At 38.3% G+C, this 27,861-nt stretch overlaps 1 protein-coding gene across 1 annotated transcript; it reads right to left on the bottom strand.

Moving 5' to 3' along the window:
* Positions 1 to 1,724: 1,724 nt before the first annotated feature.
* On the bottom strand, positions 1,725 to 25,923 carry LOC309446235 (formin-F-like; the record flags this gene model as incomplete). Its single annotated transcript, XM_082065784.1, has 16 exons — positions 1,725 to 1,829; positions 5,046 to 5,129; positions 5,645 to 5,748; positions 7,496 to 7,528; positions 7,663 to 7,792; positions 9,392 to 9,544; positions 11,324 to 11,410; positions 11,987 to 12,077; positions 15,735 to 15,846; positions 18,267 to 18,429; positions 18,622 to 19,048; positions 19,664 to 19,837; positions 21,994 to 22,142; positions 23,493 to 23,666; positions 25,585 to 25,671; positions 25,852 to 25,923. 16 exons carry the CDS (start codon positions 25,921 to 25,923, stop codon positions 1,725 to 1,727), a joined length of 2,145 nt encoding a protein of 714 aa, XP_081921910.1.
* Positions 25,924 to 27,861: the final 1,938 nt, after the last annotated feature.

Here is a 27,861-nt window from a genome sequence, read left to right as displayed (position 1 = left end):
GCTCAGCACAGCTTTTGGCCAAAGTACTTCCTTGAGAGAAGGGTTATGAGGATTTGAATCCTTCAGGGCAGGATTCCACACCCTCAGTGACTCCTCAAAACAGAGGTGGCAACTATAATTTTAACAGAACACTTGTGATCCCTGCGCACTCTTTTAAAACAGGTATGTGCACCTGCCCTCGTGACCAGGGGAGCATCCGTAGAGGGCAGTAGATTTATTGAGATTGACATGAAACATGAAATGAAGCCTTTGCTTCATTTTACGATGAGCACATTAGCTGCAGGAATGCTCTTCTGCCTTTCCACATAGGGGTGTGCTGCCAGTCACGGCACATCAGAAGCCATAAGCTCCCAGGAACCGTAGCCTGCGATGCCCTTTAAAGTACTGAGGCCAAGATGAGAAAAACATCTTGGGCCTCTTTTATTTCTGCTTTCCAGACAGTGTCCAACTGTCTCTGCATTCCTGGTGATCGCGCTTTACTGTCTGACATGACGTGACCAGCACTAAAAACCCAGGTATTGCAGCACATAGCAGATGAGTGCCCAGGCTCTTTGGTGGACCTTTCTCCAAATACCTCAGCAGTGGCCACATCTAGAACAGCAAATTAAATGCTAGCTATAGAGGAATTTTATATGCCAGCTGAGACAGGGTTGCAATAATGTAATTTTTAGATGCAAGTGCTTAAGCCTTTTGGATGGTTAGTCCTAACTCCTTTCAGCACTGACATCAGGGAGAGAGTTCAGAACTTCTACCAAAACCCAAATGCTGTGAGACCCGGGCAGTCAGACCAAAAATAAGTCAAGTAAACCACTTTTTCTAAAATAACACTGTTTGCAAAACTGGTAGAGAAAATGCCAAATTTTATCAATGACCTTCTAGAACTATTTTCTGCTTTCAATGTTGAACACATCCATTTTTTCTTTGCATTTATAGGCCTCCTTTTCTTCTCATATTTGAGCTCCAGATAATTATTCTAATTAAAAATACATAAAACCCAATAAATGCAACAGAAGTATTTTCTCTATTGAAAACCATGGATAATTGCCTCCAGTATCCATTACTTAGACACCTCATGACACATATTTATTTTTCTTCTCTGGCCAATACAAATCTCACATATTGATTGACTGCTATAGTATTTTACCTGAATACATTACATTAGCCATAAAAAACAGGCACTTTCTCAATTACATACTAAGGCTGCAACACTTTAATAGCAGAAAGACAAACAAGAGTTTTTGATAGATATTCTCCTCTGTGGGTAACAGCTTCCCATTTCATCATGTTAATAACACTTGTAAAATACCATTTAGAAAACTACAGCAAAAATATTAAAAATTAGATCACCATACTGAAACTTATTCATTGAAAGTAATAGTTAAAACTCAGAAGACTGGGTATCAAAGTACGATATTAGAAAGAGAAATTATAAAATGTCAAAAGTGTATCCTCTTTAAGTATCCAGGCATCTCAAGTTAAAAAAACACATATATCAGAGAAAATGAGGGAGGGGCTCATAAGTGATCTATGATCCTACAAGTCAAATACCACTTACAAATTACACATTATGAATTGAATATCTCTTAAAATCAAGGTATACTGCTGTACAGACTCTATACTGCTTATGTGCTACTTATTAATAGAGAAACTTTCAAATGAATTGACTTGAACATCATTTCCTGGACTTCTCATTCCCTCACCTCTCTATAAGTTTTGTGTTGTCCTTATGTCATGACTTCGCCACAGGCCTTCCTAAACTCACTAATGAATGAAGATATCCATCCAAATAGTTCTTGAGAGTCTAGGTCTTGTGGCTCCCCAAATTTTACCTGTAAATTTGAAAGAGAAAAATATTTACCGTTAGTAAAACCAAGGAGTCTAAACCATGTCTAGGATCTTAATGAAATTAAAAGAGCAAGCAAAAAGTTAAATACTATTATGATTATTATTAAACTTAGAGCTGGCCAAAATCTCCAGCAAGCTGAGATCTAAAACATCCCAAGCAAAAGTGGCCCCAGGGGTTGCCACTGAATTACTCAGTAACCTGGGTTTCTCAGTAACCCAGTCTGTCTGTCTGGACTACAGATCTCCAGCTGAATAGGAGAAAAATCAGTAAATCATGAAGCTTCCTGGCTCTGCAGTTTGTTAGATAAACCCATTCAGAAAATAAAACACAGACATTAGGGAAATGGTTTATATTCCACGGTGGGCATGGTAGCAGCATGTCCAAGCCAAAAAAGTTATCCTTTTCTGTCACTTTCCTTTGCAAACAAAAATATTCATAGGGAAGACGGCATTTTGGGGGAGAAAAAGTAACTTTTCAAAGAGCTACCTTCCCCTGTTACCTTCTTTCCTTCACCTGAAAAAGGTGAACAGATGGAAAGGTTTTGAAAACGACGTGAGCAATATTGGCATTGTGTCTGCTCTGCTATAACCCAAGAGGTGAAAGGCAGTCAAACTGCAAAGCTCAGTACTAGGAGATGGATTCCTGCATTAAATAAAATCATTTCTACAGAAGTTTTTCCATTCTAGGAAAGGATTTTTTATATTAAATCTGTTTCTCGGATTTAATTCAAGAAGTTTGTCATCATTTTCAAAGATTCTTCCTTAAGGGGACCAATGAGTTAAAGAACGTAACTCTGCCTGTAACAGCTTTCTAATTGAGCAGAGCAAACCCAGAGAACGTGCTCTGAAGGCTTCATCAAAAAGTTTAAGAAGTCTTCGTGTGTTGCTACAAGTTCTCATCTTGGCTGTAATTGAGTGCAGCTTTGTAATTGGGGGATACAGCCCTCCCAAGGCTGAACAGCAATGGAGTTGTATTTCAGATTGCAACTGAAAAATAGAGGAAGGTTTGGGCAGATATCTGTTGTTACCTGTACATGTTCACCTGAACATCATCTAACATGTTCTTAGAAGCAAACCCTGTGCCTGGAAACCAGAAACACAGTCAAAGAAACCACTGACATATAATCCAGTCGCAAAAACTTTAACCTTATCCAGTGACACCTGATTAATAGTTTTGCCTGTTGTGATCCTAATTGCACCTCCTGGGTGCTCCCAGCTCTTGATCTTTGGCACGCCTCGCCACTCACCCATGGCGCACCATCAGTTACACAGTAATGAGAGAGGCGTTTCCTGGAGCTAATGACCATCTGTGAGAAGTTGATAGCCCACAGCTATACCACAGGCACTGATCCCCAGTTTATTGTTCATTCCGTAGAAATGTCTTATGCCAAGGTCATTATTGATTTTATAAGCAGAATATAAAATCATAAAGATAGGCCTGTGGATTTTTGGTTTGTGTGCAACGTGACTTCCATGGCTACCCACAACACATTTCCAGATCAGATACTCCCCCAGGTAAGCTGGTCTATTCCTTCCCAGTGCTGTTGAGATGATAGCCTCATCTTTGATCACCCATCTAATTTTATATTTGCTTTACATTTTTGCTGCTTCATAAATATGCAAAAAGTTCTGCTTGGCAATAACATTATTAAGAAGAAAAAAATATATTCTAAATGAGATAAAAATATCACATGCCTAACTTTAGAGAATAAGGGACCAGGGGATGGAGGGTGGACATAAAGTAGCTGGGTTAAAACCTGAAGAAACTTCCAGCTACACAGAAAATGAAATCCTCTTCAGATGCAAATAAGAGTCTCAGAGGAGAGTTTCCAATACAAGAAAGGAAAGCAAAGGGCCTCACATGATGCTGTAGATATCTATGTGCAATATCCCCTGGCTGAACATACACAGCTGGAGACAAATACAAGGGTTAGGATGGAGCGTGCACAGGCAGGAGGGCACATCCAGCACTCGCTGGGCATGACACAGCTCCACAAACAGGACCAGCCACATGGCACTCACTCCTTCTAAAGATTACTTTTAGGTAAAATGGGTCAAACTCTTCCATACCCCATGCAAAAAGCATCCCTCAAAGGTATTGCAGCAAAAGCCTCTCCACTTTTGGAATTTGATGAATACTTTCCAACATTTTCACTCATGTAACTCAATTGTTAATTCTCTCATTTACAGTATTTTTCCACCTTTTATATCTTCTTGCTTTATCCCAGTCATTCAACCTTTTTTGTAGGCTTGGCACTGAGCTCTTTGTCTAGCTGTTTCACTACCACACAAATTTGGCTCATTACTCTACACTGAACCATTTTCCCCACTTGTGAAAGGCTGCAAGTTTGAGATTAGCACTGCATTTCAGCAAATCTGTCCTTTACCTTAAAAGCTCTTGTGTGACTATTCTGCTGGAGCATACTGTTACCATAGCAGAGATCTCCTGAATTTCTATTGCACTCCAAGAACATTGTACTAAATGAGAAATCTACATGCAACATTTTTTAACAGTGCAGCGTGGAGCTTTTGTAATTCCTTCTGGTGTGACCCTCTGACCCAAAAAAAACATTTTCTAGTGTATTGGACAGAGATGGGTTTCTTCTGTTCAGAGGCAAAATGATCGAGAAAATTAGGTGCTTCTCCAGTACAAGTGTGGGTGAACACAATAGGAATAAACAAGAAGAGACAGTTCCCTCTATCAGAAATCTTCTGCCCATGGAGCTTCCTTTCTCTGCTCATTTTTAGACCTGTGCTACTACTAACATCTCTACCTCAGTCTCCCTCTCACTTGAATAACAGTAAATAAATCAATATCCTGCACTATACCCTTGTCACTATAAAAAACCTTCAGCCCAAACTCCTACCAGCCAAAAACACAATTGCTGGTAAGAGCCAGAAAACGTGGTTTTCTGTAACACATTGAAAACATTCAACAGTTGAATTCCTTGAATTTATAAAGTTCCTGATCACCTACTTTTCATTTTGATATTTGCTAAAAAGTGGTGTGTAAGACCTCAAGAAAAACAAAAGCCACTCAAAACACGCCACCACTGTTAGATGTGATTTTTTTTTTCCATTTCTGTGGACAGTACAGCTATAAAGCATGTGGAAGTATGGAAACTTCTTGCACTTCTTCCTTCTTTTTTTCTTTGAAGAAATGCAGATTTCTTTTCATTGTATTTTAATATGATTTGTACCAGTATGTTGCTATAAAGCTTCTTCATTTCATCACATCTTTTTGACAGCTGGGATAGATCCCCTTCATATTTCTGAATTAAATCCTGTAATAAAATAAAACTTCTTAATTGGTTATAGGAGCATAATATTAAAGCAGAAATCAAACAGCAGTGAAAACAAGATAATTCAAGTCAAAATTTTCATGTCACAAAAATTTCATATTTCACAAAAGATAAGCGTACATCAAGCACACACATTTCCTTACAAGTATTAAGATGTCAAAGACATTAAAAAAAAGGAAAATCAATGTTAGATAATTTTTTACTGTATCATCCAATGGCACTACCTAAATCTATTAAAACTGACAGACTAGGGAAGCAACATAAGGTCCTAATTTCCACTCACAATTGGCATAGTCTAGCATTTTTGCATCTGAAGTAAACACTCCCAGTTGCTATTTCTTAAGGAGTCAGAACCAAAGCCTTAGAAACTTAACTAAAATTTCCCAATCACTCTCCTCAAATGCTCCTGACCCCCTTGTCAGGGCAGGACTCACCACAAACTGATCAGATAACTCATTTTTTACCTCCAGCCCACAATGCAGTTGCAATAATGTTACCTTTAGTTCCTTGCAGAACTGTGACTCCTGGGGTGTTGCCTTGATTGTCTTGGGTTTAATAAGCCGACTGCACTGAATAACATTTTCCAATTCTTTTCTTAAAACTAACAAAAGAGAAAGAAAATTAGAAACTTCAGTAGCATTCAGTTGTGCCCAAAGGAGTGCAAATGTCTAATTTAGGACCCCTGGAGAATTTAGGACAATATGGGTCTATAATGCCTTCATCTAGGAACGTTAACTGTGTTTTGAAACAGAAATCCTAAAAGAGGCACAGGTCTTATGGAAAAAAAAGTAATAAGTGATCACCTCACAAGCAACTGCAGAATAATGAAGAGGTTGATAGTACGGTTATGAAGTAGCTGTAAATTTGACCTTTCTTAGCTTTGAGCATTGGGATCAGCAGTGAAAATAACATTCTTCAAACCTACATTTTTTGCGTAGAAAGTTCAAGGTTCTTTTAAAGATAAAAGAACAAAAAATTGTACACTATGTAACAGCAAAAAGATCTTGTCAGCTGGCACCAAGCAATACATCAGCCTGCTGCCAAGGGACCTCGCATGGTGTGAATAGGGGAAAAGACAACACAGCCTTAGCCCCAGGGGCTCAGTCCTGAACCAACCCCAGTTGCAGTCCAGAGTCTTCCCCCCTTGCACCACATGAGCCCCAGAGTGTGCCTTGAACTACATGGCAAGAAAGGCCAGTTCGCAGCGTTTTGTCCATCTCTTTCCCTCTCTGCTCTGGAGAATGGGACTCAGAAGATAAAAGTGATTTACTCTGGACCTATCAGTAATCCATGGAGGGAAGAGGCCAGCTAATCTCCTCCAGTTCCCATGATTCACCTTCTTTGACAGCTCCCAATGGTTTCTGGTACTGTATCTATTGCATCACTTTACCCATGACTTTCCAAAACTGGCTTTAATATATTTAGTGATTTTGAACTACTACCAACATTGTTCCCAAAGAACCCAAGTGATTGAAGGTAAATGGTGTTGTTACTATTAGTTATGTATGTCTCCTAAAAAGTTGATTGGAATTTCCTGGAACAGAACAAACCACACTTTGGTAGACCCAAGTTCCATGCCTGGCTGACTCCCAAAGCCCAGCAGAATAGGCACAAGGGTTTTCAAACTGAAAGCTGAGAGCAACTGTCATTCAGGTGTGTCATCAAAGGCTGACATAAGATATATTGGTCTGTAGTTATAGTCAACATCCATGCCACATTTTCAAAAGATTTTTTTATAAACTTTCAACACAATACAAGTCATGTTCATCCGCTCATACACCTCCTCTATTAGCTCTCTAAGAGTTGAATCTAAAATCCATTGATCTCACTGGTCACCTTGTGATACTGTTCAATAGGAAGTTGTAAATGTCTCCCAAAGTCCATGTTGCATTTCAACAACCTTATTCTGTTCCCTCATGTTGACTTCACTAGTGCTGGACTCCATTCTAGAGAAGGACACCAGTTTGGTTCAAAGAAATTCTTGAACTTCAGGACTGAACTGTAGGAAGTTTTCGCCTGCAGCATCACCTGCTCCTGGAGACTCTGATACAGCCTTAACTCTGATGGAGCACTTGTGTCACTCAACATTTGTAGGTTATGATAAACTCTATTTGCCATGGGCACTGTAGTTTTTCTATTTCTAAACCACCTGGACACACTTTAATATTTTTTTTTTAATTCTTCACAGTAACAAGAAAGGTTAAAATATCACCATAGCAACACTTTACCTTAATATTTTGAACCTTTACCTCTCTTTACAAACTACAGAAGTGCAGTGAAAGACAGTTCCAATTGACTGCACAACATGTGAAAATCTTTCTCTGGATTTAGAAACCACATTTACATACCATCAACTTCAGCACTGAGGCCCTTCATGGAAGCTGGAAAGGAAGAGAGAGGGGAAAAAATGCTAATAAGTATCGTTCATATTGTGAGGATGGGAGTTTCCACCGAAGTTGAAGAACTTCATTTTTTTATTTGTTGATTATTCTTTTTTTCCCCTCCCTCATCGTACCATCAGGAACAGCTTCAAATTCTGTCAACTCCTGAGAAAATTTAGCCAAATCAGGCTCATGTAAGAAGATCTGCTCCACAAGGGCGTGAAGCAAGGTGAACGTCCTCTCCTTACCCCGTAGCAAAGGCAACTGCAAATAGAAAAGAGCAATAATTGACAGACTGAGCTATTTTAATAAAAAATAATAATAATAATAATAATAATAAAAAGAAATAAAATAAAAGAAACAGCAGGGATGTTGATAGCTCCCAGGTAAATTCGACAAGAATAGAAAACACAATGAAATTAAACTTCTCCTTTTCAATCTGCCATTTCACAGCCACCCTTGATTAAGATCAGCTTTACACTTTCATATTTGTTGACCATCCTTGTTCTTTTGTGTCTTCTTATTCACAGGGGTCTTTTTTAACTTAAGGTAACCCAATTGATTGAACTGATTTTGGATTTGCACACACAGTTATTATTCCTTTCCACTTTAAAGCAGTGCACTGTATTCATGAAGATAGTGAAGCTACTTAATGGAATCTGGGAAGGTGCTCTGTGGCAGAAAATTATTTTGTAGGCATTTTTCATTATGATAGATGTAGTGTTACAGCCACTATATATATATATAAAAAAAAAAAAATGCAAGTTTTGTCTCAGAATTGTCACTAGAGTTATAAATCACTCACATATTAAAGTCTCCAGATGGGAAAGATACCTTACAAAAACAAAATAAAAATTCTTCTCTCTTCTTTTTACAGATCAGGCATAATCTTAAAATAGTGTTAGACGTACAAGACACCTTAGGAAATGTATATTTATTTCTTTCATTTTTAGGATGATGCTCAGCCACTGTTGTGTGGAAGGGGAGGGGAAAAAACCCTGTGTTCAGTAGCAGCATTTTCTGATGGCAAATTCTGACAAAGAGAGGAAAGCAGTTTCCTTAAAACTAGTAGAAAACTCAGCCTTATGTTATGTGAATGGTAGGTCAGTGACGAGATAAAGAATTAAGATCTAGATGATGTTTCTTGTAGAGCGGGTCTCTATCAGGGAAGAGTAAAGATCAGGACTGCCACCCTCCTCCCCTATTCAGTCATCCAGAAGAGCAATAATTTGGGGGACAGGTGCGTGTAAAACCATTGCAGGCAAACTTCCTTTGAATTTATGAATTTATTCACATTCCACTTTTGAAACTCTACATTAAAATGGCATTGTACCACTTGTTGCAAGACCTTTGCATCGAAGTAAAAATGAAGTGCTAAGAAATCACTGCAGTGCCATAAAAGTGCAACTACCATGGAAGAAATGCTGTAGTTACAGTGAAATTGAGAGGATCCATACAACACTGCTCTGCACAACACAGCAGGATAAAATGTATCTAAATTAGCATCTAACAAAGGGCCTGCATCTCAGACACCTCTTCTAGCCAGGGGATCTCAATATCAGGGCAGTCAGCTTTCTGATGTTCTGTCTCATTAGAAACACAGTGTGTTCAACACCACAGTGCTCCCATCTCTCCAGTGCTGCTGTCTAAAATGGGGAAATGCATCTTGTTGTAACACACATTAAAGAATAGATTGTTAAACAGGATTTTGTTTCTAGTGTAACCAAGAGCAGATGTTAAAATGTTAGCTACTCATTAAAAATGATTGCCTTTCCCCACATTCAGGGATAAACTGAGTTAATATTAATCACTAACATACCTTATAGTATGATGATTTTAATGACAAGAAAAATATTTACTCACTTTGGTCAAAGATGACAATCGAAATCCTTTAGCTTTTTCTTTTCCAGCCTTTTCATTTAAATAGTTCCCAATGGCTAAAATGTACTCCAAGACAGCAACAAATTTCTGGCTGGATTGCAGCTGCTTACTCGCTTGGATTTTCTGGTTTATTACCTGAAACACACAAATCTTCCTTCAGTTCCAACTGAAAATGTGAGTAAACCAATGGTGCCTATGCCGTCCGTTTGCCAAAAGTCTCATTGTCCCCACCTGAAGCAACTGACACTTTCACTGATGGACACTCTCCTGTTCACCTTCCCTGGGGGAACAGGCCAGGGGGTCTCAGGAGGGACCAGTTCAAAGCCTCCTGCCAAGATAAAGCTGGAGCTGGCACACTCACCCTGCCCCCATGGAGGTCACATCCTTTCTGGCTGCCAAAACAACTTCTACCTCATCTCTTAAAAATGCTTATGAAGAAAAAGCATTTTGCTGTTTGAATGCACCAGATTGCACCAAATGTCAGGCATCAGGGGAAGCAGATAGCCCGAAGCACAGGGTAAGGTTCTCCATCCTTCACCTCCCTCCCTTCTGTCTAAACTAGCTGAAGACTTATCTTATCAAAATTCTTAGCACAGTTTCCCCATAAGGAAGAAGAATAATTTCCTGTAATCAAACTCAGTATCAATTTCTGTTTTCCTGGGGAAGTCACCTCCCCTCCAGGGCTATAGACACAAGAGGTAGCTTTATTTTAAATTAGGAAATAAAAATCTTTTTTTTAGCACCACACCTCTCTTCATCAGTCACCACCACACAAATTTAAAAACAGGGAAAGGATGAAGCATGTGTGAGAGCTGAAATCCATTGTTAAAACATTGATACCACTTGACAGGGTCAGAAGGTGTTGAAAGCCAAAATTCAGATTGTCCCATAGAATTTTAGGTGTATAATCTATGGTTTACAAACAGGTGTTACCATGCACAAGTAAGAAAATACTTAGACAAATAATGAGCTCTTCAATTAAGATTAAATTTCCTTTATATATAATAGCTTCCAAATATTGAAATATTTGGTTTCAGTGGAGGACAGCAAAGGTGAAGCATTGTACCAGGTAGGGTCCGAAATCTGTGCACGTCCCCAGTGCTTTCCATCTGTTCCTCTTCCGAGTTTTGTTCACTGTTACTATGGTTTTAATCACAGCCACACAAAGGGTAACAACTCAGACTTGTAGAACTTTCAAATTTTGTTTTCATTCCCATGCAGAATGAGAGCAAAACCTTTCATAGAAACAGATCGTGTTGAAATACTTTGTTTTGAATCAAAGCATGTACAAACCCTGGCAGGTATGGCAGCAGTTTGGAACAGGAAGATCCAGTCCATGAGACTGGAACACTGTTTATCTGCACCCACACACACCCCTCAGTCTTCCTGAAGAAGACAGAGAGGGACTTGAACTCTGGTTTGCAACCTTTTCGATGCTATAATCATTAGGGTGAACATCCTTCTTCTGAAAATAGTAAATGTCTAGGAGATGCTGGTCAAATAAACTTGCTTTAAGTACCTATTACTTTAGGTTGAGTCTTTCAGCTTGTAGGGCAAAAACTTCCCCACAAAAGGAATTGAATTTCGATGGTGAAATTCACTTCTGTTTTATCACTTGGCTATCAAAGTCACAATGTATAGAGGTTTGGGTTTTTTTAATTGTTTAACCTTTTTGGTTGTAACTTTTGAACAGTGCCATGAAACGTTTTCTTATACACTAGACTGCCTGGATTATTAAACTATGAATTTCTGACATTATGTACTGTGAGATATTTGCCATAGAGAGGAAAGACAAAACAAACCACACCTCCCCAACTGCAGCACTTTGACATGCAATGAGACCACTTGGCCCCCCTACTGTCTAACTGGTAGATTTTTATTACAAACACACTATGAAGGAGTCACATCACTTACAGGCTCCAAATCTCTCATGCTGACAGGGAGCTCACGTATGGTAAGCAGGAGATCCAACCTCTGGCCTAAGTGGGGGATTTTACACATCTGAGTAGAACAGAACAGAAAAGGCATCAAAACTCACGTTTATACCAAAACATGCACATAGATCTTTCATAATTTATTGAGTAATTCGGCTACACTATTCTTTTCCTAATTTCTGTGCTCATTCATTAATTTTATTCTATACCTCAAGTGTGTAGATATACTATGACAAATATATAAATCGCATACCTGAATGTGCAGCATTTGTATAGGCAAATTCAGGAAAACACAGTATGCTAGTACAGACAGACACTATTAAAATCAACAACACTCATTTCTTGTGAACAAGAACTGTTAAATCTGTATAATTTTCTGCTTAAAGATTGTGGGAATCTAACTCAGAATAAATCAGCTTCTACTTTGGAGGAAGGAGAGGGTGTGTGACTTGGAGAAGGGATCCAAAGAGTTCTCTTCATAACATCTACCCTTCTCAACCCTTTATCCGATCAGTCCTTTTCTACCTATTCTGTCTGAAATTGTAAAGTTACGTTTTAAACAACAGCTTCTTGTAGTGGTTTTATCTAGAAGAGAGTGTGCTAGAAATAGCATGTGGTGTCTTTTAACACTGTGCCCTCTTACCTCCAACATGAACTGATCAACCACATGCAGATCTGAAGGAGATCCCTTGAATGACAGGTACCTTTCTGTGTCTTTTGGTGTTGGCATATATCTGTAAAGCAGTAAATCAAAATCAAAAGTCCTTTTCCTCTTCATTCTCTATTGCTGTAACATAAAACAATCACTCCATTCTATGCGTCAGAATCTCTTACTGTTTAGTGTGGTTTATGTATTGTACATTTATCCTTTAACTATTGGAACTTAATATACATTTGAGCCAACTACACGATGGAATACAAAAATTATCTGGGGATACAAAGGGTCAGAAGCACCTAGAAACTATATATACATTTTGAGCAGTTAAGGCTGTGCCAACTCAGCTTGTATCCCGCAATAACTTATTTGAAAAATCAGCACAAAAGCAGAGCACATTCATGCTATGGTTTGATTTACCAGTGGGCCCCATGGTCTGACCAGCTCCTACCTCTAAAACGTTTTAAATTGCCAAGGACACAAAAGCGTGCAATAGTGTTTCTGTCTCTCTAAGTGCTGCATCACATCCAAGATCCGTTTCTCGGATTTGTTGTGACAGCACACAACACAGACCCATAACTTTCATCCTTCTGCATAAGGTAACAGAATATTCTCCCACAGTACTCCAGAGGTGCAGGTTTTGAGAAACCTGATGTCTTTAAACAAGCCTTTACACTTGGAAAAATAAACTCACAGCACCACAGTTCCCCTCCTTTGGGGATCTTCCTGCCTGTCTGACTGATACCCGACGGGAATTCATAGCATATCTTAAAGAAGAAAAATGAAATCGATGTTATAGCTAACATATGAGAAGGAGTGTTAAGAATCTTAAATAAGTATTCAGGTCTACTTGCTTCTCTTCTTTCTCTGCAAACAACCTACTAAATTTATAGCAAGTATGATTAAACATTCATGGGAATAGATATACGCTTTCATTAAAAGTAAGGAAATTTATTCAAAGATGGAAAAAATAAAGCAAATATTTTAGCATGTTAAATAGAGAACAAACAGTAAGTTTTTTTTTCTTGCTGTTGTCAATAATTTAATATGACACTTCAATTGAATAATTGTTGGGGTTTGAATTATTAAATCTATATTAAAAGTAGATTACAAAATATTCCATTCATCACCCTTCATCATCAGGAAAAAAAAGGCATTTTCATTTAAAAATAACAGTTATCTGTTGGCAAATGAAAGCTTTTTTATTTATTGTTTAAAATGGTTTAACTTTTTAAGCAAATGCAAAGAATGTTTTTGTTAAAGCTGACAGCAAATATCTTCATTTAATCAGAAGTCTGCTCTTCCATTAGATTGTTTTAATGTATTATGTATATGAAACAAAACTATCAGATTATCTGGGAGATTTAAAGCTTAAATCACTAAACAATGGAAGCCATGGAAAAGGAAGCACAAGAATATGTGCATGCATTCCATAAATATCTTTTTACATGAATGCAATTCTAAAGGAATTTATGCAATGAAAAATCCCACACTGTTCTGAAACATTAAGTTTATAGAGACAAAGAGTGTTTTGCTATTGACTTTAATACATCAGGATAAAGAATCATTCAAAGAACTGTTAAATGAAAAGGTTTTGATATCAAAATAAGTCCTGAAGCTTCTAATAATATGCCTCCACCTCCACTAACCTTCACTGCATACGTGAGCAAAACATTTTGCTCACTGGTCACAGTCTTGAAACTGTAATCTTGGTTTTGGCTTTACATTTTTTTCATTCTACAATAGTATAATTTAGACCACCTGCTCAGGCTGAGACAGTATGACAAAGATAATTTGCACAGAGAAGAATTTTCCTGCCCCTGACTATCCTGTTTCAATTGTCATAACCACAGGTTCTCAATTAACTGGCGACCAGCTCTCAACAGTAAAATAGTTCATCGTGGCACCTAAATCAAGTGGAAAGGTCTTAAAAATGCTATTATGTCCTGCTGCATGTATTATGCCAAGTCTACTACAGTGCATTGTGCAAGAGAAACTTGTGAGTGCTGATGTTTCAATACAAGCATCTGCTCCTTCAATGTGATCCCTGAAAGGGAGCCTTGGAAATCCAGCCCTCAATTCTGAAATGCATCTCAGCTGTTCAGTAACACTTTTTAAACTGTTGGGGTAGAAAAAACAGCTTCCTTTCACTACAAGATTTGTATGTGTATTCTTAGATTTTGGCAATAAATAAGAATACCAAGAGGAAACCCCTTGATCCTACATGGCAATACAGCATCCAATATCTCTTATACATTCCATTGTTACAAAAAATTCCTCAGCATTTTTCTATCAAAGGAAGACTCTGAAACCTTAAAGGGAAAAACAAAAATCTCTCAAGCTTCACTACCATCATTATTATTATTATTATCTGATTCCTCACTTCTACTGGTTCCAACCAGCAGTTGCCTCAGAGACAGCCATGTGTGTAACTGTGGAGTACCCTCAATGTCCAAAACATTTCACTGCAATTATCTCCTGATCAATTACATCACTGCAATTAGGAACCACAGGAAGATATTTCTTTTTTTGAACAAAACCTTTAAGGTCAGCTTTTGAAAGGCAACGGAGCTCCATGACCTTCAGTGGGGCCGCACACCCTCCACCAGCTCATAATCTGCTGTGCACCAGTGTGGAGTACAACCAGTAAAGCACTGGGGCAACATGGAAACTGCCCCCCAGAACACTGGTACATACAAAATATTTAAATATTCGGTGTCTTGTCCACATCTCTTCATGCTTCAGGCAAGTTCTGTATGAACAATCTCACAGAATGACACTGATTCTGTGCATTGCTTGTCTGTTCTTCTTGTCCACATCACTTTCTAAGTACAGACGTGATTCTGCAGACTTTAAAATTACTGTTGATGTACTGATTCAGATCAGGATTTTGAGGCCAAAATTAAACTCATATCACAAAAAGTAGAAACGTCAGTTGTGTACTTCCTCACTTTCTTTGCCAGCATCATCTTTTTCCAAGCTCACTTTAACAAAACACGTGATTATTTTCTCTTTTTGAATCAAGAAACATCAAGTATTCACATGAATGTGTTTAATAAAAAGGCCCATATATCATATGGGAACTGGAATGTATAATGGATACTACTCTGTGATCCCACTTCTTTCCTTCCTTTCTATATCTTAATCTATTCAAAGAGATACGGTCCAGTTCCCACAAATTTCACATGCCAATAGTTTGCTTACACTCCTGGAAATTTATTTTTCTCAATATAGTAATTCATTTTTTTTAAAGGTACAGAAATTTGCATTTTGCTTTAAATCCACAAATCTCTGCCACTCAGAAACACTGATATCCTTAGTATGCTATCAACACCTTAAGACTTGTCTGCCTTCCTCCTCACCAAACCAATTTTAAGTCTTTCATTTCAAGTCCCACAGTAGAAGGTAATGCTGTAGTAAGAGCTATTGTAAAGTTTTATCATCAAGTTACACTGGCTCACTGCCACAACTTACTCTTCAACTAACTCTGCTCCTTGTAACTAGGTCACAAAATCATGACAATTTGGTGCCATTTCTTGCAATCCACTTTACTGTAGTATACAGCATGAGGAAAAAGGACAGATTTCTGTGTGTAACTCTAGTATTCTATTCACAGCCAGGATAGATCCAATGTCTCCGTAGCATCTTTCCTGAACTTCCCATTATTTACAGAAGATTATGCCTTCTCCAAAAGGTAACATATATTATAAACAAACAATTGAACCTCAAAGATTACCTTCTTAGTGCTGTTATCTGCTCATCTGTAAGTCCACCACTCTCTTCATGTATAATGTATAGTTTTTCTTTCAATTCGCTTGGTTTCACACGGAAACTTTTGAGAAAAATGTCTGGAGGAAAATGATTCTTAGATTACTTGGAATAAAATGCCCAAGGGAAGAAAGGAAAAAAAAATACACCAAAACTTAAAAAAAAAATAAAAAGAAAAAAGTAGCTGCTTTCTTTAAATATACACAGTAGCAGTCAAGTAAAATATATGTCTGTCAGACCATGGACAATGCTTAAGACAGGACTATCAAGATACTGTTATCAGAAGGCACTCAGAAGGATGTGTACAGTTGACTTTTTTCCCCTCCAATTCTTAAAATCAACCAAGTTGTTCAGGTTCTAGGAACCTACAGTGGCTCCAATCAGCTACTGATGGTTCTCATGAGACTGATGGCCAATGGAGTATATACCATTTATACTTCCTCTGATGCACTTTCCACCCTTTTAATTTTGTTATGAGATCTAACATTAGTGCTAAATCTGGCAGAATCTTCTCTTCTTCCTTCTCATGCTTTTTATGCCTCATATATTTTTTCTTCCCTGTGCCTTATAAACTATAAATCACTTCAGGTGGGGCGATGTCTGCAGACCATAACAGAGTGAATAACTCATAGTAAAATGTTGATTTTAAAATTTTCACAACCTGTCTACAAAGTATTTAATATTTTCTTGAATGCTTTCAGTTGTTGAAATTAGCCACTGAACAAATCTGAATCATCAGACTTCACTGAAGTATTTTCCTAGGCAAAATAATGATTGTATATATATGGGAAACCGGGTCTCAGACAGAGAACAGGCATCGATCAAGTGATCGAAGGTGGTATTTTGGCTCTTAAACAGTTTTTCACCCACTAGATCCCACATTCTTGGATTAAGATATACATTACAGTGTCTCCCAAAACTTTTTCATTGGAAATCTGAGGATGTTTTTCTTGTCTCTCTCCTTCTCATACCTGTTCTCTGTACAGCAGAAATTGATTTTGTCTACAAAAAGACTCTAGATAACCTAGCTATTTTCATTTTCTCATGTATTGAGCTTGAATTTAGTGTGCACATCTTCTCTCAGAACTCTTATTTTTTCTTGTGTTCAGAAACCCACTCAAATTCTCAAGAAATTTTAACCTGCTGGCATTTTGGAGCTTCATCTTTTTATTCATTAATTTAAGAACTGTGGTTTGCAGCACTTGCAGCAAGATTAATCAGAATTCTCAGGATCAAATTAACTTTTGATCTAAGTAATGTCCGTTATAACAAGTACACGCCAAAAATCTCACTGATGGGACTTTAAGCATAAGATTAAGAAACGGATGTAGAATGTCTCTAAGAAAAAAAAGCTGTAAAAGGAATAGGATCAAAAGGAAAAATAGTGCTATTTGCAAACCAAAAGAAATAAATTTCCTCAAAGAAACTGCAATAATTTAGTAGATAAAAGTGCTATTACAGAATTCTTTTTATCTGCAACAGCACTTCCATATCACTCACTTTTAACTCTTCAAATTGTGAGTCAATGGATGCAATAGTTCCAACAAGTTATCTCCATTTACAGTTTCAAATTAAAACTTTATACAATCTCCAAAGTATATTCTTTCTTATCAATATTCATAAAGATGAAATCATTAAAACTTCAAAATTAACTGCCCCAAATTCTTTACACATGTAACATTTCTTAAAACAGCGCTAGGTTATGGAACTTTTTTTGGAAAACCATTTCTGTAATAGAATTCAGAGTAGTCTTTGAAGAACAATTACTCTTGATCCTTTAATGTCTACCACTTCTCACCAAAGTAATTGAAAGACCTTTACATCATTTTATCAGTAAGACCAGAACCATGTGTTGAACTGTTTCTTTAGTTGTGAAATACTGTTCTAGGTCAGGCCTTTGGCAGAATCACACCTGGGGTATGAGAGTCGAGGATATTCATGATCATTCAAGACAGCCATTCACAGTCTGAGCTCTCGGCAGAGGAAGGCCAAGAGAATTCCTGTCACCTGGTTTGTAGCTGTCTCAAAGGTTTCTTACACCAATCCATGTAACCCTACCTGAATATTCTTGAACTCCATGTAGGAGAGAGACTGAGGACAGTACTCAAATTTCCAGCTACCAAGCTGTTTCTGTTGCCTTCTTTCACCCGGCCAGTCCACAAAACTTGAAAAGTCTTTGAAGCCAGAGTCTTAACATCAATTTTGCAGGCATAATATGTAATTTTAAGTTTGTCTTAAGATAACAGCATCACAGCTTGATGGTATATCCACGTGTTCTGTACAAGAGAAGCTTGGTGCTTCTACTGTATATCATTAAGGACAACATTACGAGCTACTAAGTCATGAGGTCTATTTTTATAAATGAGTAGAGGGGCACTGATTTAAAAGATGATTTAGACACAAGCTTGTCTCATTGCCTATTGAATGGCAGAAAGCATAAATAGAAATTGCATGCACCTCAGGCTTCCAGATAGGAGTACACAGTTATTAATACACTTACTGAAGTTATGTGCAACTTTTTGATCTAACATGATGTGCTGATTCACTGAAGGTTCGTTGCCTGAAAACACTGCCATGTCCTGGATCTGGAACTGATCGCAGAGTCTGGATACATCAATTTTTTTCTTGCATGGGTCACACAATCCCCAGAGAGATTTCTGAATCTAAAAATATAGGAGTGACAGGGTGAACAAAAAGCCAAAACAGCAGAGTCACTTTGTTCTATCCAAACATTCAGAAGGGCACCCAGGTTGTTTTGTGGCACAGCTGTATTTTTATGAGATATAGACATTTAATACAGGGTACAATCTTTTTTTTTTTTTTTCTTTAATTGTTACCATCAGTTTAATTCTCACCTTATCGCCAGGAACAACATCCCAGTGAAAGGCTTTGGTTCTCTTTGTTGGGTGAGAGAGGCCACAGGGCTTCAGGAGTGCAGGTGGGGCGGGTGGAACCTCCACCTTACTTATGGGAAGTGGAAGAGATGGTGATGCCAGGGCTGTATCCACCTCTGCAGGCTTTGTCTGGGGGATTGAAGACTTCCTCAAACTGGCTGTTGCAGAACTCACACCGAAGTGGAGAGCCTCCTCTTTCTGTTCACCCAGAGGTACAATCAAATCCTCATAATCAGATTCAGAGGAGGTGCACCCTTGAGATCCCTCCTGAGGCTGTGAGGCAACCTTGCACGGTGGGCAGTACCGTTCTATGAGAGACACCCATTCATTCTGGAGCTTGCTAACATCCTCTGTCCTGTTATTTTGGACAGTAAAGGGTATTCGAAACCTGAAATTTAAAAGTGTCCTATATAAATGCAAGGAAGTGTAAATAACATGCTAATACAGCCACTGATATTTCTTATTTAAGCAGAATGATGTTCAGCAGCTTTACTTGTCAAAGGAGCCCAGTGCTGCTGACTCTGACCTTTTCAGAGAGAGTTAATTGCTTACGTGTCTAAAGTTAGAGAGCTGAAGTTTTGCCATATATTGACTTTGTGGCGCAGTTACTTCGTAATTCCTCTTCTCCACCTTGGGGAAAGGTGACCAATGTGCTATGTCTTACTGTGCTTGTTGCATGAGCTAGTCAGGACCTGTTCATGCATCTGTCCTATCAAGCTGGGTGATATATTTCTTCACTGGCTCCTGACATGACAACTAGACAAGTCTTTGTGGGCAGTATTTCAATGTATCTTCTCAATTCCACAACAAGGTACATTTGATTCCTCCTTAAAACACTCATCAAATCACCACAGAGCCATGGGAGGGGTTATCTATATAATTCTGATGGCCTCATTCTTCCACTCTTGTATTTTGTTCTGGAACACTGAGATTATCAGTTGCTTGACCTTGTTTTCAGTAGTTCTGCTTTAACAAATTATTGATGATTACCAACTATACTTACAAATAATTGTGTTCTTTGGTCTGGACTGAAAAGGTACTGCATCCATTCTCCTTGCTGACACTCACATTACCGCTTAACAAATTAACTGTACTTGTAGGTTCTGGGTTCTTGTTATGTCTTCCCAGACCTATGCAATATAAAGTCAATTCTCCTTCACGTAGTTGTACCAAGTACCTGAAGAACAAAGAACGGAGATACAGTTCATTCTTCACTGACTACTTATTTACACAAGCTTTGTCATTGTTAAAGAAATTTCTAATGCTAATAAGTCTTTCCATTTTTATAGCATCTTCCATGGAACAGACAAAAAGCATCAATATCAAAGCATAAAACCTTTGAGATTAGGGCTTCTTATTCCCATCTGACATGTAAGTAAACTATGACATAAAATATGAACTTCCAGCCTGCCATACCTAATAAGAGAGCTAAAACTAAGATTGACTAACAACTAAAAGTCACACAAGTCCTGTTAATTTGTTGGCTACACTCTGTCCCTCTCTATTTATTCTTCCTGTTTGTTTGCGATGATGGGTCTGTTAGATGCTGAGCTTTTGCAGGATTTCACCATGTGACTGAGCATAATACAATGAGGCTTCAGAGTTTCTGTGTCTTCCAGGTTTTACTGCCACCAAGCTATAAACAAGTCATCATAATATAAGTTAGTGCCCAACCTTAGAGTCCAGTAACTCTCCCTCTCTTGGAAATGTCCCTTCACATGCTCTTACTCCATGAAGACTGATCCTGGTCCCAAATCATTCCCATGAGTCACTTGGCAGAAAGGGGCCAAAACATTCTGCTCTCTGGGGCTTCGATCAGAAATGACTGTGCCAAAGTGTGGGTATTACCTATCTAAATGATAAATTAATCCCAGCACAAATTGCCTGCCCGTATGCAGCTTCTATTAGAGCAAAATGTTCTGCTTCAGTCTCTCTTCTGCTCTGCCCATTCAACAAGTGGGGCTTTACTGTATGTGCTTTTCATTCTTATTTAAGCATTTGCATTCTCATTTTTCTTGAGGGTTACTGCATTTCTTTATCATTCTGACAGTTCTATCAGACCTTTCTTTTCCCCTACTCTCTCTTCAAGGTGTGGCTAGTTGATTAAGGTGTTCTATAAGGAATTTAAATAAGTTTAGTGGTTCCAGAAGAATTAAACACAAAATATAAATTGCATCTATTCCCACATAAACAGTAAAAGTGATAAGAATTGTTTAATGGAACTGGCAGTTATATTGATCTCTCCTTTCTTTAAAGCAGGGACTTATAGTTTAATCGGATCTCCAGATGTTTCCACCATTATTTACTTTGAAAAAAAAAAAAAACAGAAAAAGAAAAAAAGAGAGGATTAATATCAAGAACAAAGCAACAAGGGCTTTGCTTCACGAGATAAATAAAAATCAATTTTTGTTTGTTAACAAACTTGCTAAATGTTGTAAGGTAACAAATCCTGGGATACACTTGAGGATAGTATTTATGAGACATACGGTGGCAGCCTTTTTAAAAACAATTAAAATAATTTTCAGTGAACTAAGACTTTTGAGATAATTACCCTGTACAGATTATTACAATGCTGAATTTTTTTCATTAGTTTTTGCTAGACAGATTATTTTTCCTCACTCTCTTTTTCTCCTTTGATAGTATAAACCATTTCCAGGTATTTTAGAAGCTGGCTCAGGGGAAGGGTGGGTTATCTGTAGAACGGGTAGTAAACTACATGAAATCATTGTGGCTGGTTCACTAGTTCAGTAATAGAATAAGTGGAAGCAGAAGTCATGTTTGTCTGTGATGGTTTAGGGGCTGAATAAAATGGTGGTGACAGTCCATTTCCTACTGAATAATGATTCCTGTCTCTGAAACCACCACCCCGTTAGGCCCCCACGGCTGGTCACCCCCACAGGGGGAGATACAGAACGTTACAAAAATGAATTGCGAATTTTGGAGCAGCCATTTGGCCAGTGTGAGTCAGGGCTCTTACACTACTTGCCTGCTTTGCCAGTCTTTTTCTCCTTTTCCTTATGATTGAAAATGGAGTTAAAAGCAAAGAGGTAAACATAAAGAGGTCCTGCCATTAAAATCACTCTGAGCATCATCACCACAATATATTTGCCTCCGTAATGCACAAAGCAGTCTCTAGCACACCCCAAAACTTCATTTTGTTGGGTACCACTAACAGTCAATTTCAATGTTTTCATCTCATGCAGATTTAGCATCTAAGTTTAAACTTTGCAATTAAATAATTAAGTTAGTATCCAAAAATTAAAATCTTAAAGTATTTATCAGAAATTTTAACAAAATCCACAACCCAGAGGTCTACAAAAGTGCAGCTCGTACTTCACCCATTCAGTGGATGTAAAAGTGTTTTGCTGCAAATCCAGCAGACCTTCATGTATCACGTCGCATTCTGCAGGTCTTTCAGAGCAGGACTCCGCTGATCTCTTGTGTGAATTGCTCTGTATAACTCTGCTCAGAAGGTATGTTATCTATATAATAAATGGCAGCAGAGAGTATATTTTCCATGTTAATTCCCTTGAATAAGACATTAATAGGAGGATTTTTCAAGTATAAAAATGATAGACAATACTATAAGCAGCAGCCAAAGAGGTAACATAAATTAACCTAAAATAAATAGGGTCTTTCTATGATGCTAAACTACTTAACCATGATTTGGTTTTATGCCCACAGTTCTAAACCTGTCAGTATAAGGGTAATATAATTTTATTCTGGAGAGGTTACTGTAAAATATGTTCACTTTTTGTAAGTTTACAGTCTCTCTTTTTGTTACACAGGGCCATATTAGAGTGTTCTTACTACAGAACATAGGCAACTTTTTGAGCTCTTCTCCTAAATGTAATCTAGTTTGAAAAATAAGTTAATCAACCATGAGGTGCCATTCACTTGGAATAGAAGTTTCTGCACATGGAGTGAACAATTAAGTTTCACAAGGGATGAATCTCTCTGCAAAAAGCCCCTTAAGAACGGTCACATCAGAAGTTTGAATGCAAACACTTCCATGCTTTTTGAGACATTTTATCTTGGGCTAAATTGTGCAGATGCCTGCAGGACCTCAGAAGTGGGATGACACAAACTCCAAGACTTGGTCACCCCTGAACACCCGGGATATTCGCCTTCAGGTGAAAAGCCAGCACTCATGTCAAGACTTGGGTCTCTCAAGTTTCAGTTTAGAGTCTGTTTGCACTAACGCCTTAGAATATTTAATTGAACCTAGAACTCAAAAGGAGCTGAGACTTCAAAATGAAACAGCTCATACAAAATCTCACAACATTAAACTATTTAACTAAACAAATATCTAGTTGTACCTAGGCTGTCTTCCTCTGGAAATTTTATCATTTCAGCGTATTTTGATGGTAAAAGGTTAACTACTAGGTCTTTTTCTTTCCACAGCATCAGAATGGCATCCTTCATTCTTCTTAAAAGCATGCATTTTAATAAATACATATAGAAAAAAACTGCTTAGAAAATGTCAGTTAAGATTGAACTGTGTGTGTCATCAGTTTTCTTTGCTTGTTTAATACAATCTCAGACCAGCTGCATTCAAGGTACGGTTGAAGAAATGCATCAACTTTCAAGTCACATCTTGAGCTGGCTTTACATCTTCAGTCTTAATGAACTGTGGCAAAATCCTAAGGCCAAACTTTATCACAAACTCACATTTCCTTTGTTCTATGTACAAACATACACAGAATAAAGACACTTTTTGCTTGCACAATGCACAGCATAACAAGTCCCATTTATGATTGAGATTTACTGGGTACTACCATAACATCAGCTGTTATTTATAGCAATCTGTCTATGGCATGGTAAATACTTACCTTCCTTTTATCATCAAGAGACACTGCTTCCAGCTCATAATCTTGTCGCCCATGAAACACAATGCTGAAGCGCCTCCTTTCAGTATCTTCACAGGCTTTGACTTGTGAGAAAGGGAACTGTTTCTTAATAATTCCTTTTTCAATGTTAAAAATGGTCTCTGTGTTGAAATCAATCTGGAATAGAAAGCTCTTCATTACTTGGCTCCATCACTTCTCTCCATTGAAAGGGAAAGACAGCATCCCCGATATTACCACGCAAGAATAAAGTACCACTTTGGAATATGTATCTATCTTGCCGATGCATAGAAGAAAAAATGACATTCCATCATCAAAATACTGTATTATATTTGTTTTAGTTACAAAACAAACAGATATTCATTGTAACTCTTTCCTTGTCTCTTTTGATTAATATGCATCAATTTATCACCCTGAACTATTATTTCTTTTTAAATTCTCCCTGTCTTAAACAACCCAGTGCAAAAACATCCCATTCAGCAGCAGTGGCAGCACGACCATCTCAGCAGAGATTTCAGTTCAGAGGTTCAACGTATGCCCCAGTACTAAAATGAAAGTGATTACTTTATAACAGCCATCTCTGAGTCAGGAAGAGGATACTACTGAGAGATTACTTTCTGATATAAATATTACTGTGTTTTATTTTAGATCTTCTCTAACACAGTTGTTGTTTTCTTGGTCTGTACATATGTATATACAATTGTGCATTTATAGATGAAAGGAGGAATGATAATAGCCAATAAAGTGATTTTATTGCTGCTTCACAGCTATGGCAATTAAAAATTCTTTGCTTCAGAACATGATTGTGCAGTGGAAGAATAATCTACATTTGCAGTGTTAAAAACTGGTACAGCAGACTCCAGTATCTGTTCTATGTGTCAGTCCCTGCTGAGCAGAAACAGCTTTGTTGATACAATAAGATGTGAATATTATCTGACTGCCCAGCTTCAGTGAACGCAGCCCACAGAGAAGACAAATTCAAAAGAGTCTCAGATCTTGCCTGAGTTAGAGATTTACCTTTGGTCACAAATGACTCCTGGCACCTTTCATTCCTATAGCGCAAACCACGTCAACCAAATGCTAACACCATGGCCTTTCCCTCCGTTGTTTATAGCAGGAAATCTCCAAAGCAGAATGATTCGCGTTATTGTCTCTGACTTTTGAAGGCTACTGGTAACTAGAGAACTGGAATTAAACTACTCCAGGTTCCCAAGCTGATAACTTCCACATATAATATAGCTTTCTCCATTTCTCCATCACTTTTATGTCTAAATGAATAATCTTTTAATTCCAAAAACTGGATATTGAGAGAAATAAGGAGAGTATCCTTTCTACAATTGAGATGTATGTACCATCTAGCATGGACTTGGACTTGCTCATTCTCAAATTTTGTGCAAACTGCAGGAAAAATTCAGTGAAAACCAGATTCCTGGAAACAGCATGAAAACTTTGTCACTGATTTCATGGAATCAGGAAATCACCAGCAGGTGTTATCAACAGAAGCTTGCTTTAGTTTGGTCCAAGTGTTGTCCCATTACAACACAGCAAGTCAATAAAGCCTTAAGGGTTCATCATGTCAAAAAAAGAATTGACAGAACAGTAACCAGATATTAAATACACTGCCTGCCAAGGGAACTTTCTGCATATTCCCAGGAACATTGCTTCCCAAGGGTTTAGACATAGCAGTTGAAGTCATGTCCTGTCAAGAGGGACAGATATCTAAGTATTTCTAAATCGCTCATACACATTTACTGTTGCTAACTAGTAAGAACAACTCCCAGGCAGAGCCAATTATAATCAAGCATCTTTGTGACAAATCATGTTTTTAGAGGTGAAATAACCTCTAAAATAATCACATCCATTCTACGGCACTGCCAGGGGTTCAATGGAGGGATTTTCAGATATTACCCCCCAGAATATCTTTGGTGTAAAAGGTAGAAAGCTGATTAATATTTTGTACCTCTCTGACAGGTTGCCAAACCACAGGATGTATTAAGCTATAACATAACATTTATTGAGCAACATAAGCATCCTATTTTTTATGTATTTCTTCAAAAGTGAGAATTTTTAAAGTTACCTGTAAAATTCGCTTCTGCCACCGGTAATGTTTGTATTTGTAGATACTGAAGTTAAACTGTGAGCCAGTTAGCAAAAGCTGTGAATCCTGAAAAACAACAGAAATCAGCAACATGTCCACGATGTTATTTTTTGTCCACTCAACTCCAATCCTGTTCTCAGGCAAAACCTCCCCCAGTGAACCATGTACCTGACACTCATCCAGGCTTTCCAGAGCATGCTCATACATTCAAATGTCTTGCAAAATAGATCAAAGAAGTGACCTTACCTTTGCAGCAAACACCTCTTTCTGTGCCAAATGCAAAGCTCCTTCAATACTCACTTCTTTATTTTTCACCATGTTCATAATTTTGAGGATTTTTTCCTGGCTTAACTGGAAAAAAAAAGTCAATTAAATGTTTTAAGATACTGTTTTTTTTCATCTTGCTATTGAGGATACAGAGCACTTGTGACAGTTACAGCTACAGTATCTGCCATAAAATTACAATTTCATTCATATTTTATCTTCTATCAACAAAATGCCCAGTAAATATAATCTCCGTTTCAAAACAGGTGACAGTCCACAAGATATCAAATATACAGGGGCTTTTACAATTTGAGAAGATGGGGTGGTATTATCTGGAGAGAGAACTGCCGAGAGGAAACCTTTCTTAGTTAGAAAATCTGGCAAGAAGCAAAAACTTCAATATTGTGTGCTTGTCTGTGTCTTACCCTTAGTGTAAAATACTGCACACAGACAACATCAAAGCAAAACCAGGACCATTTGACATTTTCAGGGTGAAAGGGGGAAAGTTGGTGTGGGTACCAATAGGTACAACTGTCACGTAAAGTTATCTAAACACATTGATGAGCCAGCATTACACTACCATTTTCTTTTACCCAAAAAGGAGGCTGCGCTGCTGAGAGGCTTACATTAAAATGTTATGTCACTCTTAAGTGAACCAGGTGAGGATTGCAATGCCAAACAGGAATCAAGCACAGAAAAAGGCAAGTGGAGTAACCAGGGACCCAGAACTACAGCTGCTCACGCTGTTGCTAAAGCTTTTTCACAGACTTTGTAGAAGGTATAAACAACTTCCCTTTGAGACAAACCAGAATTCCCTTGTGGGATATCCATTCTTCAACAGTAGCAGAACTGGGAATTTGGAAGGAGTGTGTAGGTTTTACAGCCAGAGCTGAGGAACTTGTGATTTTATCCAGTAGCTTAGCTACAATATTCAATTAATTATAATAGCCAACGTTCCTACTCCCAGAGAACAAAGTCACCACCAGTTACTACAGTAAAATCTTTCTTTTGTGTCTTTTGAAAGAGTTGGAAAACTCTTCCACATGGTCATCCTGGTGAAGAGTCCCCCCCCAGCAACACTGCCCAGGCTGAGCAGGAGATGTCCCAAACAGAGGCAATGGGCCTTCCCCTACATCTCTATTGCTGAGGCTTCTGAACAGATTAACACCTTCAGAGCAAGGCAGCTCAAAGCATCTCAGCATTACAAGCCAACCTGAATTTGGCTGCTCCAAGGATGAGGCACCAAGACTTGGAGTGGGTTTTGCTGTTCCTGCCATAGGAAAAAGAAAGCGAAGAGCTAAACACAGGTATCCCTAGAGAACCAGGTCTGTTGCCTGGAAGAGCTGGGATGGGTAGAACTCAGGTCTACTGGGAGCTGCCAGTTTTGCCACCCCAGACTCAGGATTGCTGCCCCAGCAGCAGCCACCAAGCTGCTGCCTGATGCAGGCAGGGCAGGCAGCAGAGCTGCAGCTGCTTTGCCACCCCCAGCACCTTCCTGTCCTAACCAGCCGCTTTACCCACACCTACAGCTCCCCACAGATGCAGCGGCTTCTCTGCCAAACACCCCAGCAACGCAGCCTTGCAGCAGAACAAGATCCTCTCTGACCATCCGAGCACCAGTCACACAGGACAAGTGTCATGGGCAACACTAAAATAACCAGTCACACCACAGAGGTCGGGGACCGGTAAATCCCCAGGTTCTCTTTTTCCGAGCCACACTACGCCAAACGCACTTCAGCTTACCAAATTTCTAACATCTCAAGCAGTTTCTGATCAGCAGACACACTGTATGTTTTTACAGCCTACAAATAAAAACTGAGAGTAAAAGAAGAAGAAATATGTTGTTTTTAAAGCCTTGGAATTTTCATTGCTAATATAAAGGTAACTTATGGCATAGCTCCCAGCTGCAAATAGTAATGTGAACAGTGAGGAAAGAATGAAAGCAGTCTGATAATTCATTCACACTTGCCGAGGCACAGAAGGTTCCTACAA

Source organism: Streptopelia decaocto, assembly GCF_964273445.1.
Source record: "Streptopelia decaocto genome assembly, chromosome: 14".
NCBI lineage: Eukaryota > Metazoa > Chordata > Aves > Columbiformes > Columbidae > Streptopelia > Streptopelia decaocto.
The sequence above is the reverse complement of the archived record's forward strand: the minus strand, read 5'-3'. Positions and strand labels throughout refer to the sequence as shown.